The 13997-nt window shown below is 41.2% G+C and overlaps 1 protein-coding gene across 1 annotated transcript in view; it reads right to left on the bottom strand.

Moving 5' to 3' along the window:
- TSPEAR (thrombospondin type laminin G domain and EAR repeats) overlaps positions 1-13997 on the bottom strand; it is a 184613-nt gene that overhangs the window by 83758 nt on the left and 86858 nt on the right. The window contains exon 7 of the mRNA XM_040357413.1: positions 10124-10356. Coding sequence (XP_040213347.1) covers positions 10124-10356 — 233 coding nt within the window. The remainder of the gene's footprint in view (positions 1-10123; positions 10357-13997) is intronic.

The raw sequence follows: 13997 nt of genomic DNA on the forward strand, positions 1-13997 counted from the left end.
TAAATTTCCCCTCCAAGCACAAGTAATCTGACCCCCCCACGCTAAATCCTCCCTCCCAGGACAAATTTTCCCTTTCCTAATCCCCCATCCTAGCACTAACCCCCCCCTAATTTCCCCTCCTAGCACAAATGGCCCCAATCATCCCTACTAGCACAAGGGGATTTTTTTGGGAGGGGGATTTGTGCTAGGAGGGTACATTTACCCTCCTAGTACTAATGCCCCCAATCATCCCTACTAGCATTAATACCCCCCCATCCTAGCACAAATTCCCCTCCCCTTTCAACACATATCCCCCCAAAATCACCTCCCTCCTAGTCACCCCTCCTGCCCACCCATTGTCCTGGACCTGGTGCCCATGATTTGACATCAGATATGCCGCTTTGTTAAGGAATGTTTCCTGGGAAACGTAAAATACAGTCAAAATCAGACCATGGACACAGGTTTTTCTAGATTTGGCTTATTACCAAAACACAGCTGTGTGAACAGGCCCATGGCATACAATACTGTTGCATTTAGATCTGTAAAAAACTGTGTGCAGTACAGATATGAACATAACATTTTTTTTTAATGTCTACACGCATAAGCCCTTAAGCTGCAAGCAATATTAAAAACAGTTATGATGTCTCATGACTGAACAATAACAGTATTTAAGCCATGTATTTAATAAAAAATAATACTTTTGGTAAAAGTAATAAAATTAATGGTTCAAACTGACTGTAATGATTAATAAAAGCATGCTCTCTAAGGCAGGTATTGGTGTTAGAATATTGAGGTATTCCTAAACACTGCAGCAGTAACAGCTTTCATGGATCAAAAAGTAGAGGTGGCTACCCATTGGTGGGGAATATGCAGAAAATATGTATATTGGGGAGCTGGCAGCATCACTCTAGAGCCAGGTGGTTGATATGGGTGCTGAAAGTTCAAGAAGGATGTCTGGATTTCATCATCTAAAATAGTTCTTTTTTTAAGTAGCTCTGTACAGTCTGCTATCTCTAGTAAACAGTTCTGTGTCTTTGTGGCTGCCATCAGTGGTCTGTGGTTGGGTTTGTGTGAGTACTATAATCACATTTTTTAAGGGTAAAAGGGGAGGTGAGATCTCAGAATTTGGCTCACTGATAGGGAACCAGCTTTCTAAGGCCTCGTACACACGACCGTTTTCCTCGATAGAATCCATCAAGAAACTTGGTGGGAGAGCTTTTTTTGCAGAGGAAAACGGTCGTGTGTACGTTTTTCATCGAGGAAACTGTTGAGGAACTCGACGAGGAAAAAAGAGAACATCGCAGGATCCATGGACAAGGTAAGTAGCTTGTGCCTGTGGACACTGCGATATGGTCCCGAGTCTGGCTCGGGGTTACCTCTTTTGGTCCTGAAATTCCACCCCGAGCCAGACTCGGGATTACCGCTCAGGGGGTTAATAAAACTTTGGAAGAAAAGGAGACTAAGTGTTGGTGCAGACATTTGTGAATAACTCTTAAAGGAGGACCCCTAAGACGAACGTGGTGAGGTAACAGCAGGCCCAAATTCAAACCATCGGCCCCTTCGGGGGTATTGCTACACATACACTGGGGTTGATTTACTAAAACTGGAGAGTGAATAATCTGGTGCAGCTGTGCATAGTAGCCAATCGGCTTCTAACTTCAGCTTCTTCAATTAAGCATTGACAAAAAAGAGGAATCTGACTGGTTTCTATACAGAGTTGCACCAGCTTTTCCACTCTAGTTTGAGTAAATCAATCCCAGTGTACTTTAATTATTGGTTGGTGCACAGAGTTTAGTTTGAGAATTCTATGTTTGGGGTGACAGTCTGTCTTATCATAATGCAGTGTTAGGCCTCGTACACACGACTGTTTTCCTCAACAGAATCCATAAAGAAACTTGGTGGCAGAGCTTTTTTGCTGAGGGAAAGCGGTCGTGTGTATTTTTTTCAGCGAGAAAACTGTCGTGGAACTCGATGAGAAAAAAAGAGAACAAGTTCTCTTTTTCCTCGTCAGGAGTCTCAATTTCCTCGTTGTGTTCCTCGTCGGGCTAGTTTTCGACGAGAAACACTTTGTGTGTATGCTTAGAAACCTGCACATGCTCAAAAGGGTGGCGCCAGTGGAATCAAACTTCCCCTTTATAGTGCCGTCGTACGTGTTTTACGTCACCGCGTTTGAGAACGACGAGATTTTGTCTTGACAGTGTGTACGCAAAGAAAGCTTGTCAAGATTCTCGACAAGCCTGACAAGGAACTCGTCGAGGAAAACGATGTTTCATTTACGGCGAGTTCCTCGGTCGTGTGTACGAGGCCTTAGAGATTAGGGGTTTAACATGACACTTCACAATGCCAAGGCTGCCAGATCCTTGGAAATGTCTGTTTGTAATGATTATAGAAAGAATACCCAAGCATTGCTTCACTTGGAAATCAGAAAAGTTTAACTAGAGTTGGTTGGCATTATTGAAAAATGCATTTTTGAGATCACATTGACAACTATTTTATTATACTTTTTATCATGCTTTAACCAAGAAGCGGGAATAGTAGGGCTTTTGATGTATCTCAAAACACATTTTTACAAACTGCAAAGATGATTCTCTGGATTTCAGAAAATCACACTGGCACACAAATTGGCAACACACGTTCTATTTCTTTCCAATGGATACATGACCCCTGCTATCTTACATTCAGCTATGCTACGCAATTTTTGGGCAAAAAAAATGGCAAATTTGCAAAATAGGACAGCAAGATTTAAAAAAAAAAACTCCCTTAACTGTATGTTTTGCTGAGGTCCTCTTATTGGCAGTTAGTTGGCCAGTAAAAAAAATACTATAATTATGTGACTAATTTGCCTACCTAAAACAATTTTAAATTTTTGTATGGACAAATAGGGATTTAATTGGTACGCCATCCTAAAAAAATCTCTGCTTTTAATTTTTACATAGAATGACAAATGCGCACAAATATAAAAAAAATAGCATTTCTTTTATTGTTTGTTTTTATTACTGTATCTTACAATTACAGCATTAACCACTTAAGCCCCGGACCAAAATGCTGCCTAAAGACCCAAGGGGTTTTTACAGTTCGGGACTGCGTCGCTTTAACAGACAATTGCACGGTCGTGCGACGTGGCTCCCAAACAAAATTGGTGTCTTTTTTTCCCCACAAATAGAGCTTTCTTTTGGTGGTATTTGATCAGCTCTGCGGTTTTTATTTTTTGCGCTATAAACAAAAATAGAGCGACAATTTTGAAAAAAATTCAATATTTTTTACTTTTTGCTATAATAAATATCCCCGAAAAACATATATAACATTTTTTTTTCCTCAGTTTAGGCCGATACGTATTCTTCTACCTATTTTTGGTAAAAAAAATCGCAATAATCGTTTATCGGTTGGTTTGCGCAAAATTTATAGTGTTTACAAAATAGGGGATAGTTTTTTTGCATTTTTTTTTTTTTTTTTTTTTTTTTTACTACTAATGGCAGCGATCAGCGATTTTTTTCGTGACTGCGACATTATGGCGGACACTTCGGACAATTTTGACACATTTTTGGGACAATTGTCATTTTCACAGCAAAAAATGCATTTAAATTGCATTCTTTATTGTGAAAATGACAGTTGCAGTTTGGGAGTTAAACACAGGGGGCGCTGTAGGAGTTAGGGATCACTGTGTATGTGTTTACTAGTGTAGGGGGGTGTGGCTGTAGGAATGACGTCATCGATCGTGTCTTCCCTATAAATGAGATGACGCGATCGATGCGCCGACACAGTAAAGCACGGGGAAGCCGTGTTTACACACGGCTCTCCCCGTTCTTCAGCTCCGGGGAGCGATCGCGACGGAGCGGCTATAAACGAATAGCCGCGCCGTCGTCCCGGATCGCTCCTGAAGCCACGGGGACCGCCGCATGTACCGGGGGGGGGTCCTGATCGGACCCCCGACCCACGTCAAGCAGGGCACGTATATATACGTTGATGTGCCTGCCTGTGCCATTCTGCTGACGTATATGTACATGAGGCGGTCCTTAAGTGGTTAAAGGGTCACTAAAGGAAAACATTTTTTTTGCTGAAATTACTGTTTACAGGGTATAGAGACATAAAAGTTAACTGATTCCTTTTAGAAATTATTAAAAATAGATAAAAATCAATCATATTATGTGCCTCTAGCTTCACTTTCGTTTTTAAACTGGTTTCATGTTTCTGTGAAGTAGAGAGAGACACAGAACAAAAACAAACAAATCCAGGGCAGTGTTTTGTTTTTAAAATGAATCTGATTGGTTCTGAGTTTTAGACACACAGCTTGGACCACAGTGAAAAGCTGCCATGAGATTTTTCATAAGGAGCCAGACAAGCAGGAAGTGTGGAGATCAGAGCAGAATTACAGCTACTTCAAAGCAAAAACGAACAATGAGGACATGAAACCAGTGCTGCAGTAAGGTAAAGGAAGCTATTTAGCTAAAAAAATATTTTCCTTTAGTGATCCTTTAACCACTTCCTGCTGGCCGTACCACTATATACGGCCACAGTGTGGATGCCAATTGCCGGGAGGCCATCTATATACGGCCTCTGGCCTCCAGCCACTGGGGGGCGTGCGAGCGATGCCGACGGCGGCGCACGGGTGCCCGCCGCATCACTGTCCGCCAGGCACCCGCGATCGGCGATTACACAGACAAGGACATGGATCTGTGTGTGTAAACAAACAGATCCACGTCCTGTCAGGGAAAGAGAAGACCGATCTGTGTCCCTTGTACATAGGGACACAGATCGGTCACCTCCCCCAGTCAGTCCCCTTCCCCCACAGTTAGAAACACTATGCAGGGTACACATTTAACCCCTTCCTCACCCCCTAGTGTTAACCCCTTCCCTGCCAGTCACATGTATACAGTAATTAGTGCATATTTATAGCACTGATCGCAGTATAAATGTGAATGGTGCCAAAAATGTGTCAAAAGTGTCTGATGTGTCCGCCATAATGTCACAGTCCCAATAAAAATCGCAGATCGCTGCCATTACTAGTAAAAAAAAAAAATAATAATTCTGTCCCCTATTTTGTAGGCGCTATAACTTTTGCTTATTGCGATTTTTTTTTTTTTTTACCAAAAATATGTAGAAGAATACGTATCGGCCTAGACTGAGAAAAAAAAAGTTTTTTTTAAAAAAATGGGGCTATTTATTATAGCAACAAGTAAAAAATATTGTTTTTTTTTTCAAAATTGTCGCTCTTTTTTTGTTTATAGCGCAAAAAATAAAAACTGCAGAGGTGATCAAATACCACTAAAAGAAAGCTCTACTTGTGGGGGAAAAAGGACGTCAATTTTGTTTGGGAGCCACGTCGCACGACCGCGCAATTGTCATTTAACGCGACGCAGTGCCGGAAGCTTAAATTTCACCTGGGCAGGAGGGGGGTATATGTGCCCAGTAAGCAAGTGGTTAAACAAATCCACATTGACATTTTCAGGATGCACTGACATCTACAAATCACTCTAATTCCATTAGTGGGCACCAGAGCTGTCAGTGTTAACCTGGCAACTGCCACACACAGGGGGAGATTTACTAAAACTGGTGCACACCAAATCTAGGGAAGCTGTGCATAGTAGCCAATTAGCTTCTAACTTCAGCTTGCTCAATTAAGATTTGACAATAAAACCTTGAAGCTGATTGATTTCTATACTGAGCTGCACCAGATTATGTGTGCCCCAGTTTTAGTAAATCTCCCCCCACTGCTAGTTGTTAAAGGGAAAAGGAAAATGAATGGGAATGTTAAACCGTGTACACACAACCATTTTTCATGACGAGAAAAATGCAATTTTTTAAATTGGTCATTAAAAACGATCGTGTGTAGGCTTAAGAGCATTTGCGCCGAGAAAAATGACCGTTAAAATTTTAGAACCTGCTCTAACTTTTCTCGTTGTTTTTCATGTCGTAAAAAACGGTCGTGTGTACGCTTTAACAACGGGAAAAAACATGCATGCTCGGGAGCAAGTTATGAGACGGGAGCACTTGTTCTGGTAAAACTAGCGTTTGTAATGAAGATAGCACATTTGTCGCACTGTAACAGACTGAAAAGCACGAAGACTGAAAAGCGCGAATCGTCTCTCACCAAACTTTTACTAACACAAAATCAGCAAAAGCAGCCCAGAGGGTGGCGCCATCCGAATGGAACTTCCCCTTTATAGTGCCGTCACCGCGCTTTGCTCGAGCCTTTTTTATTCACAATCGTGTGTATGCAAGGCAGGCTTGAATGGAATCACGTTGAGAAAAACGTTGTTTTTTTCCATGACATTAAAAACGGTCGTGTGTACGTGGCATTATTCTACATTCATGTATGTTGATGCCAAGCTGACAGAACAGGAAGTGTGGAGGGGAGGGGGACACATTTTCACAGTAGTGCAAAGAAGGTTTGGGAACACATTCAAGATTTTATTGCTCCCAGTATCTTCAAGAACAATACTCCACTTCCTGTCCAATTGACGGGTGCCAGAAGAGAAAGAAAAAAACAATATCCTCCTCAATGGGAACACAGACAACATTTGCAAAACCCTATGAAATGACATAGGACATAAAATAAATAGTAAATAGTGCATTGGCTACCTGTTGCTTTATCATATGTTTATGGAAATATAAGACAGAATCCTTTTTCTCTCTAATGTATACCAAAAGTAAGCAATCTGGGCTTCTGCCACTGTTGCAGAACTACAAGATGCAGAAAGCTAGGGATGTAAACTTCTTAGTAACTGAGCAACCATAGACTTCTTAAACCTCTTGTTTATAAGAGTCCCTTGTATTTACTATTCTGAATTTTTTTTACCCCTTTTCCACTAACAACTTCCCAGCTGGTGGAACAGAAGCCCATGACACAGCTGTTTATATATAAAATCTTAATGTATTCACAGCATGTCCTGTCCTGTACTTCATACCTCCTGGGGCGTTTCATAATCGCACCAAAATCTTTTCATATTTTTCCCTTGCTTTGTGTTCAAACAACATAAAACAAACTGTACGGTGGCAGTTCTGCTCTGCACTCTGCTTTATCAAAACATGTTTCCTGGAAAAGATAAGGCCGGACATGAAACAGCCACATCTGCGAAAAGCTATAAAGGAAAATCAGACGTTAATGAACGCCAACTTCCCCATTACATGCCACTACTTTGTGAAATCATATTGATTGTATCTGGGACAAGATCTTGTCTCAAACCAACTGGGACTAAATTCTTTTGTAATTTTAAAAGCAAAGATATTTGCCTAGTAGGATAATTTAATGCACGAAGCAGGTACTCAGGGGGTACAAAGGTTTTGAATCCCATATGGGACTCTGTAGATTTGGAATGCCTTTGAAATCACCTTCAGAATTACAGAAGTTTGTTCATTAGCAGATTTAAAAGTTTGAATTAACTTTAGGAAATATGTGTAAATATACAGTGTATATATGTGTGTGTATATATATATATATATATATATATATATATATATATATATATATATATATATATATATACACACACACACAGGTGCATCTCATAAAAGTTGAATATCATCAAAAAGTTAATTTCTTTCAGTAATTCAATTCAAAAGTGAAACTCATATATTTTATATAGATGTGTTACACACGGAGTAATATATTTCAAGCATTTCTTTATTTTAACTGATTTATTTTTTAAATTTCTTTATTCATTTTTTTTATATCCAAATATTTCAAAAACTGAGATACAATTCTCCCCATCACCATCACATATTACAAAAAAAAGACTTTACAACTCTTGCCACTGTAGAGGGATTATACTTTTGGCTGTGTTTAATAATTGGAGGACCAAGGCAAGCATGTGAAGGCTCACTGGGTATTTATAGGACTGCAGTGATTGTCCTCATGTGACAGCTGAGCAGAGGAGGTGCTGCCTGCCCCACACTGCCGAAATACACCCGCTGGTGGACACCGGTACTACAGCCCATAGATCAGGCATTACCACCAGCAGGTGAGATCCTCTATCAGAGATACTGTCTGCAAGAGGACACCTGCTGGTGGACACTAGTACTGCAATCCATAAGACCAACGGTGCCACCAGCGGGTGAAGCCTTTCCTGACACATGGACTACTCGCAAACTTGTCCGTTGCCTAGAGCTTTTCCAGATATGTACTTGTTGTCACCTCAAGATAGCCACCCTACTCCTGTGAACCCTTGGTGAAGCTAACCTGAGGTCCACAACCTGATGCCAGTTGCAGAAAAGTAACCCAGGACCACAACTCTCCACCAACTCTCCACCATCATTAGCTGGTGAAGACCAAGTTGACACTTAAGGTTTGTATTATCAAAGGCAAATAGACTGTTCAATTTGCAAGTGAATTTTCCCCAAGTGAAGCTCTGCAGACTTCCATCATCCAATCATGTGCAAGTAAAAATGCTGCACATTTTATTTTCTTTGATTAGGTATTCTTTGCAAAGTGAAATTGCACTGTATTCACTAAGCTCTAGGGAACATTCCATTAAAAAGTGAACAGCCTATTTGCCGTTAGTAAATCAACCTCTTAGTCCTGGTTCACATTTGTGCGATGTGGGTTCCCGTATCGCACCAAAATCGCCGGCGGTTCACACTGACATATGCGAAGCACTGCAGGTGTCAATGTAACGTTAATGACACCCCCTTACTGGTTTGCAGATCGCAGTGCAACCGTGTGTGAATTGGTGCAGGAATCGGACCGCATAGGTGTGAACATCCATGTAATCTGATTCCAGCGCAGATCAAAAAACGGGTCCCGCACTATTGTGTTGCGAGTACGAAGCAATTTCAGCTATACAGTTTGTATGGCTAAATTTGTTTTGTATAGAAATCGCATGTGATCTGTACAGCAATGCGGTGCGAATCACATCCAATGTCTGTGACCGCACAAGTGTGAACCCAGCCTTAGGCACCGCACCTCGAGGGAGCCAGAGGTGTCATCGTTAAATGTATTATTCCCCTGAATTGTACAATCTACAAGAAAACATACAATTCTTTAATTGAATGATTATCTTCAGATAAACAGGACTATATAAATATTCAGGAGAGAAAAACATGATAAATAAAAATGTCATCCATGAATGGGGTCTGAAAACTAGTCCATTTAGCAAACTGCAATTTTTTACATTCTCATGGATATACAGTATGCATAAACCAGTGTTTATCAACCTCTTTCAATCAGAGCACCCTTTAAACACACCATTCTAAAGTGTAAAATATAAAACTAATAGTTTTACAGAACACCGCAACATCCACACACGTAGGACACCCAGCATTAAGGCCGCGATTTCGGACACGATTTAAGAGACCGCTGTGCAGGGTTCAATGTAAATCGCTGCCTGAAATCGCAAAAAGTAGTACAGGAACTACTTTTTAAAATCTGTGCAGCACCACAGATGCGGCGTCGCACCAATTAGGACAGTGCCCTTGCCGACAATTGCCGGCAAATGCCGCCGATTTGAGATGCGATTTGACATGTGAAATCGCATCTCAAATCGTACCGAATCATACCCAGTGTGAACCTGGGCTTAAAGGGATTTATTCTTCTAGAGCAAATACACTGCTTTGTACACTGGTGCTGACTAGTATTCCAATGTTTCTCTTCTCCCTCAGTTTCTCTCAATCACTCAGCCAATGTGACCCCAGTGCTGATGGAAAGGACCGGGGGGGGGGGGAGGATGCTGTGCAGGCTCCCGATGTCCTCCTTGTCAACACTAATGACACCATTGGTTGTTACAACGCCAGTGACTAGAAGGTCATAATGGTGCACAATAAAAACCATCGGCTTTGTGTAACTAAAAGACAGGCTTTATCCACCTACAGTACTGGCTTGTATACAATTTCTGGGCAATTTTTAGACATTGTGTCAAGGCACCCCTGAAGAAACCTGAAGCCACACCAAGGTGCTGGGCAGGCTGACATAAACAATTATTAAATCTGTAGAGAATCATACAGTTCATAAATCTTGACTGCCTAATTTCCAAAATTAAATTACTTTCTTTAGACCAGAGAAACAACCAGGAGAATCAAAAAGTCCTGAATCAGTCCAAATTATAAACTATAATATAAACAAATTTCTTTGTTTTCATTGTGTTTTGCAGTATTTGTCATATTTGATTCATAGTACACACAACTGTGACTTTTATATTCCAAAAATACTTACCCGTTTTTCTATAGTGAAGTGCTTCCAGGCTTGGGCTTGATAGGTAAGAAAATACTGATGAATGATAAATCTTCCATCACTCCACCTATAGAGAGCTGAACCAGGCTGATTGTTCCTGTTAGCCATTACAGCGAAATACCCTACATCTTGGATGAGGAAAATTTCCAGTCCCATGGTTTCTGAAGCAGTGGCCAGGTTCTGATATTCCTCCACATAATCCAGCTTCTCTTTCCCTAACCGAAAAAAAGAAAGAACATTTGTTATAACAAGCACAAACACTTTTCATGTTTTCCTGTTTGCCATGCTGTAATAGCTCTCTAGAGTGTTCTGTACTGACCTTTTTATAATCCTTAGAAAATTGAAAATGTTTCTAACTAACTGTAACATTAATTCACTAAAAGGGTTAATCCTAGCAGCACTAGGCCTATTTCAGTATCTGTAAGAGCTAGCTGATGTTTGAATGTTATTAGTCTGCTTTTACGTTTTATAAAGCTTACATAAGTGACATTTTGTAACCTTTGGAAGACTTGCTTTAAACAGATAACTGCTTTAACATTTTACCATACCCTAGTTTTGTTTCAGAACCATTGAGTGCTAAAACTAAATAACAGAAGCTCCATGCCAAAATCTACCAGCCGCCACTACAAAACTGAAAGGATTGGTCTGTTTCCACTGAACCAAAATGTCCCTCCAAAGGTAAGAAGAAAGCCCAAAATTGTTTTACTAATTTGAAGAATACCAGAGCTGGATTGGAAATGTATGTTTTAAATATGCCCCTATAAATGCTGTGACACGTTTCCAAAAGAAAAAAATATCGCTAGACATTGCTCACAGTCATAGATTTTCATTCGGTAAAGTTTTCTTGGAGTTTGCTTGCTAACAATCCAACAAAATGGATGCTGCCTATGGCTTGGTAAGTGTTCCACTCTTGAGGCCCGAAGTGACAGGGGAACAATCAACTAACACGTTTCGTCATCTAACCACAACGTCTTCAGAGGCTGGGGAGTGTGTTGCATTTGACATATATGATTTTTTTTATAAAACTCATAGCATTCTGGTTTAACAGACACAGTACTTCTCAAACAAATGCTGTTGGATACAATGGGAATGTAGATACCATTGTATTCAATTGACAGTTTGAACAGGCTATTGAAACTATAGCTACAGTAAACAGGTAAGAGAGTGCTTTTCAAACTGAAGCTACCGAGATGTAGGTTAGTTGGTTGTTAAGGTAATCGAGTTTGTAACAATTGTGGACAAGCTGACATTTAAAAGGCCTTATGATGCCTTAAACACAGGCCATTCATCATGCATTAGAACCAAGGACACTAAAATCTGTTCCAGGCAAGAAAAAGGTGCCTGATCTTCAGAAGCAACAGAGATCATGAACACACAGTAACTGAAGTTAAGAAGCTTTTAAGCATATTGTTACTGTGTATAGACCATAGTTTCTATTTATTTGCTAGGCATCTTGCTATAGATATCTGCCAGTCTTGTACTGTATTCTTAATATTGTAATAGTTTTGTATGTACAGCATTTTTGTATAGTAAAAGCACATTTACATACTGCAGAGGTCTCAGCTTCCTTGTTTATATCACAAGGTAATCTTGTTAGATAGTTGTAAGCAAAACACAGAGTCATCACCATCTTGTGAGTGTGTGGTTATACTGTTGTGTGCACAAGGTGGAATAGTCACTACAGGGGTTTTCATGGGAGACAAGCACCCCAAAATCCTAGGACTTCACTACCTATATGGACTGTGTTTTTGCTTAATTTAAATCTTGCATGCAAGCATTTTTATTTTTGTTAACAATTTTTAGCATTATAAGTGAATGTAAGTTGACACTGTTAACCTGCCTAACGGTGTTCCCGAGTGTGGCTCGGGGTGAGATTTTTGTGCTACGATCGGTAACCCCGAGCCACACTCAGGTTTGCCTCGCTGGATGCAGAAAGAGGTGACTTTTCACTGCGATCCAGCGATGTATTTCCACAGTACACGGCGGCCAGATGTTCCGCCTGATGCACTGTGTTCCCCTGATTCCCTTCCCTGCGAGCGTCGCGACGCAGGGGGGCGGAACGGCGCCAAATTCAAACAGTGAAAAGTAAAAACACAGTAAAACACACTGATACAATTGGATTACAATAAAAAATAAAATACAGTGATCTTTGATTGCCCCCCCAATGCTTTCTCCAGTGCCCTTGTCTGCAGATTTACTGTACTTGTGTCTGTAAACTGCACAGCGACCATAGCATCAAAAAAGCGCGCCTCTACCTCAAAATCGCTATGCGACCTGCTGTAAAACAGCGACAGCGATACAGAATCGCTTGCAGAGGAGTTGAGTGACAGCGACGCCTGGGAAAGTTCGTCATCAGATGCAGAAAGTGATTTTAGCGATGATCCTGCAACTGTGCCCAGCGATGTGCGGACTTGGTGCACAATTGATTGCGGTATGGAGCACGTAGCACCACCAAGATTTCCGTTTACAGGAGCACCGGGGATCAAAGTGGATGTTGAGGATGACAATCCCTTGGAATACCTCCAACTTTTTTTGACGGATGAAGTGATCGCCAAAATTGTTTTGGAGACGAATTGCTACCAGGAACAACAAGCTGCTACCCATCAGCGATTTTCAAGGCGCATAAAATGGGAACCTGTAACCAGTGACGACATCTGGAAGTTTCTTGGCCTTATTATTTTACAGGGAGTGGTGAGGAAACCCCTGCAAAAATGGTACTGGACAACCAACAAATTATTGGCCACACCTTTTTTTGGAACCGTCATGTCGGAGTATAGATTTTCACGGATCATGAAGTATTTGCACTTTGCAAATAATGAGGACTTTGATGAGAGTTCTCATCCAGCTCCAAAGCTGAAAAAAAATTGGGAGGTTTACCAGCTTATTTTGCAGAATTTCCAGCAGACCTATGTTCCAGGGGAAGACATTACTATTGATTAAAGTCTCATGGCCTACAAAGGTAGACTAAGCTGAATACAGTCATTGCATCAAAGCGCGCTCGCTTTGGCATAAAGTCATTTATGCTGTGTGAATCCAGCTCTGGGTACATCTGGAACTCAGTCCTGTACACCGGGAAAGGGACCAAATTCTGCCAGCGATTTAGCGGTTTTGGAATGGCAACCGCTTCGGTTCTTTCCTTGATTGTGCCATTGCTGAACCAGGGCTACTGTGTCACCACAGACAATTTTTATACCTCCCCAGAACTCCATGAGTTCCTTCTCCTAAATAAGACTGGGCGCTTATGGGACCGTGAGGCCTAACCGGTGTGACATGCCGTCAGCATTTGCCAACAAAAAGCTTGGGGCAGGAGAAGTAGCTGCATGGCAGAAAGAGAAAATGATAGCACTGAAGTGAGGGGACAAAAAAGATGTGTGCCTTATGAGTACACTATGGGAGGTGTGGACAGAGCTGACCAGGCCATGGCCTTTTACCCAGCGATGAGGAAGCAGCAAAAAAAAAATACTATAAAAAAAATGCATACTTGCCTTGACAAAGGGAGAGGCATTTCCCCCAAAACACGAGTCTACTAATCACCTGGGAACTGTGAATGTCAATAAATATTCTTAAAACGGAGTTCCACCGAAAAGTGCGTGCCCGGCCGAGAAGCTGAAAGCTGTCACGGCAGCACCCTCTGTTGCTATCAGAGAGGCAGCAGGTGATACCCTAACTAGGCTCACCCACATCATATCTTCACCGGTCCATGCACCTCCTTGAAGGACAACACATCCTGGACCACCTCAAGGGAGACCAGACTACATACTGGTCCAGCACTGTCATGCATACATATTGACTTTATGAATCCAGAAGGATTTGTTCTGAAATGACTTCTCTGGAAACATCTTAAAAATATCATTGT

The sequence above is a fragment of the Rana temporaria genome, chromosome 6, assembly GCF_905171775.1.
Source record: "Rana temporaria chromosome 6, aRanTem1.1, whole genome shotgun sequence".
In the NCBI taxonomy this organism is placed as follows: Eukaryota; Metazoa; Chordata; class Amphibia; order Anura; family Ranidae; genus Rana; species Rana temporaria.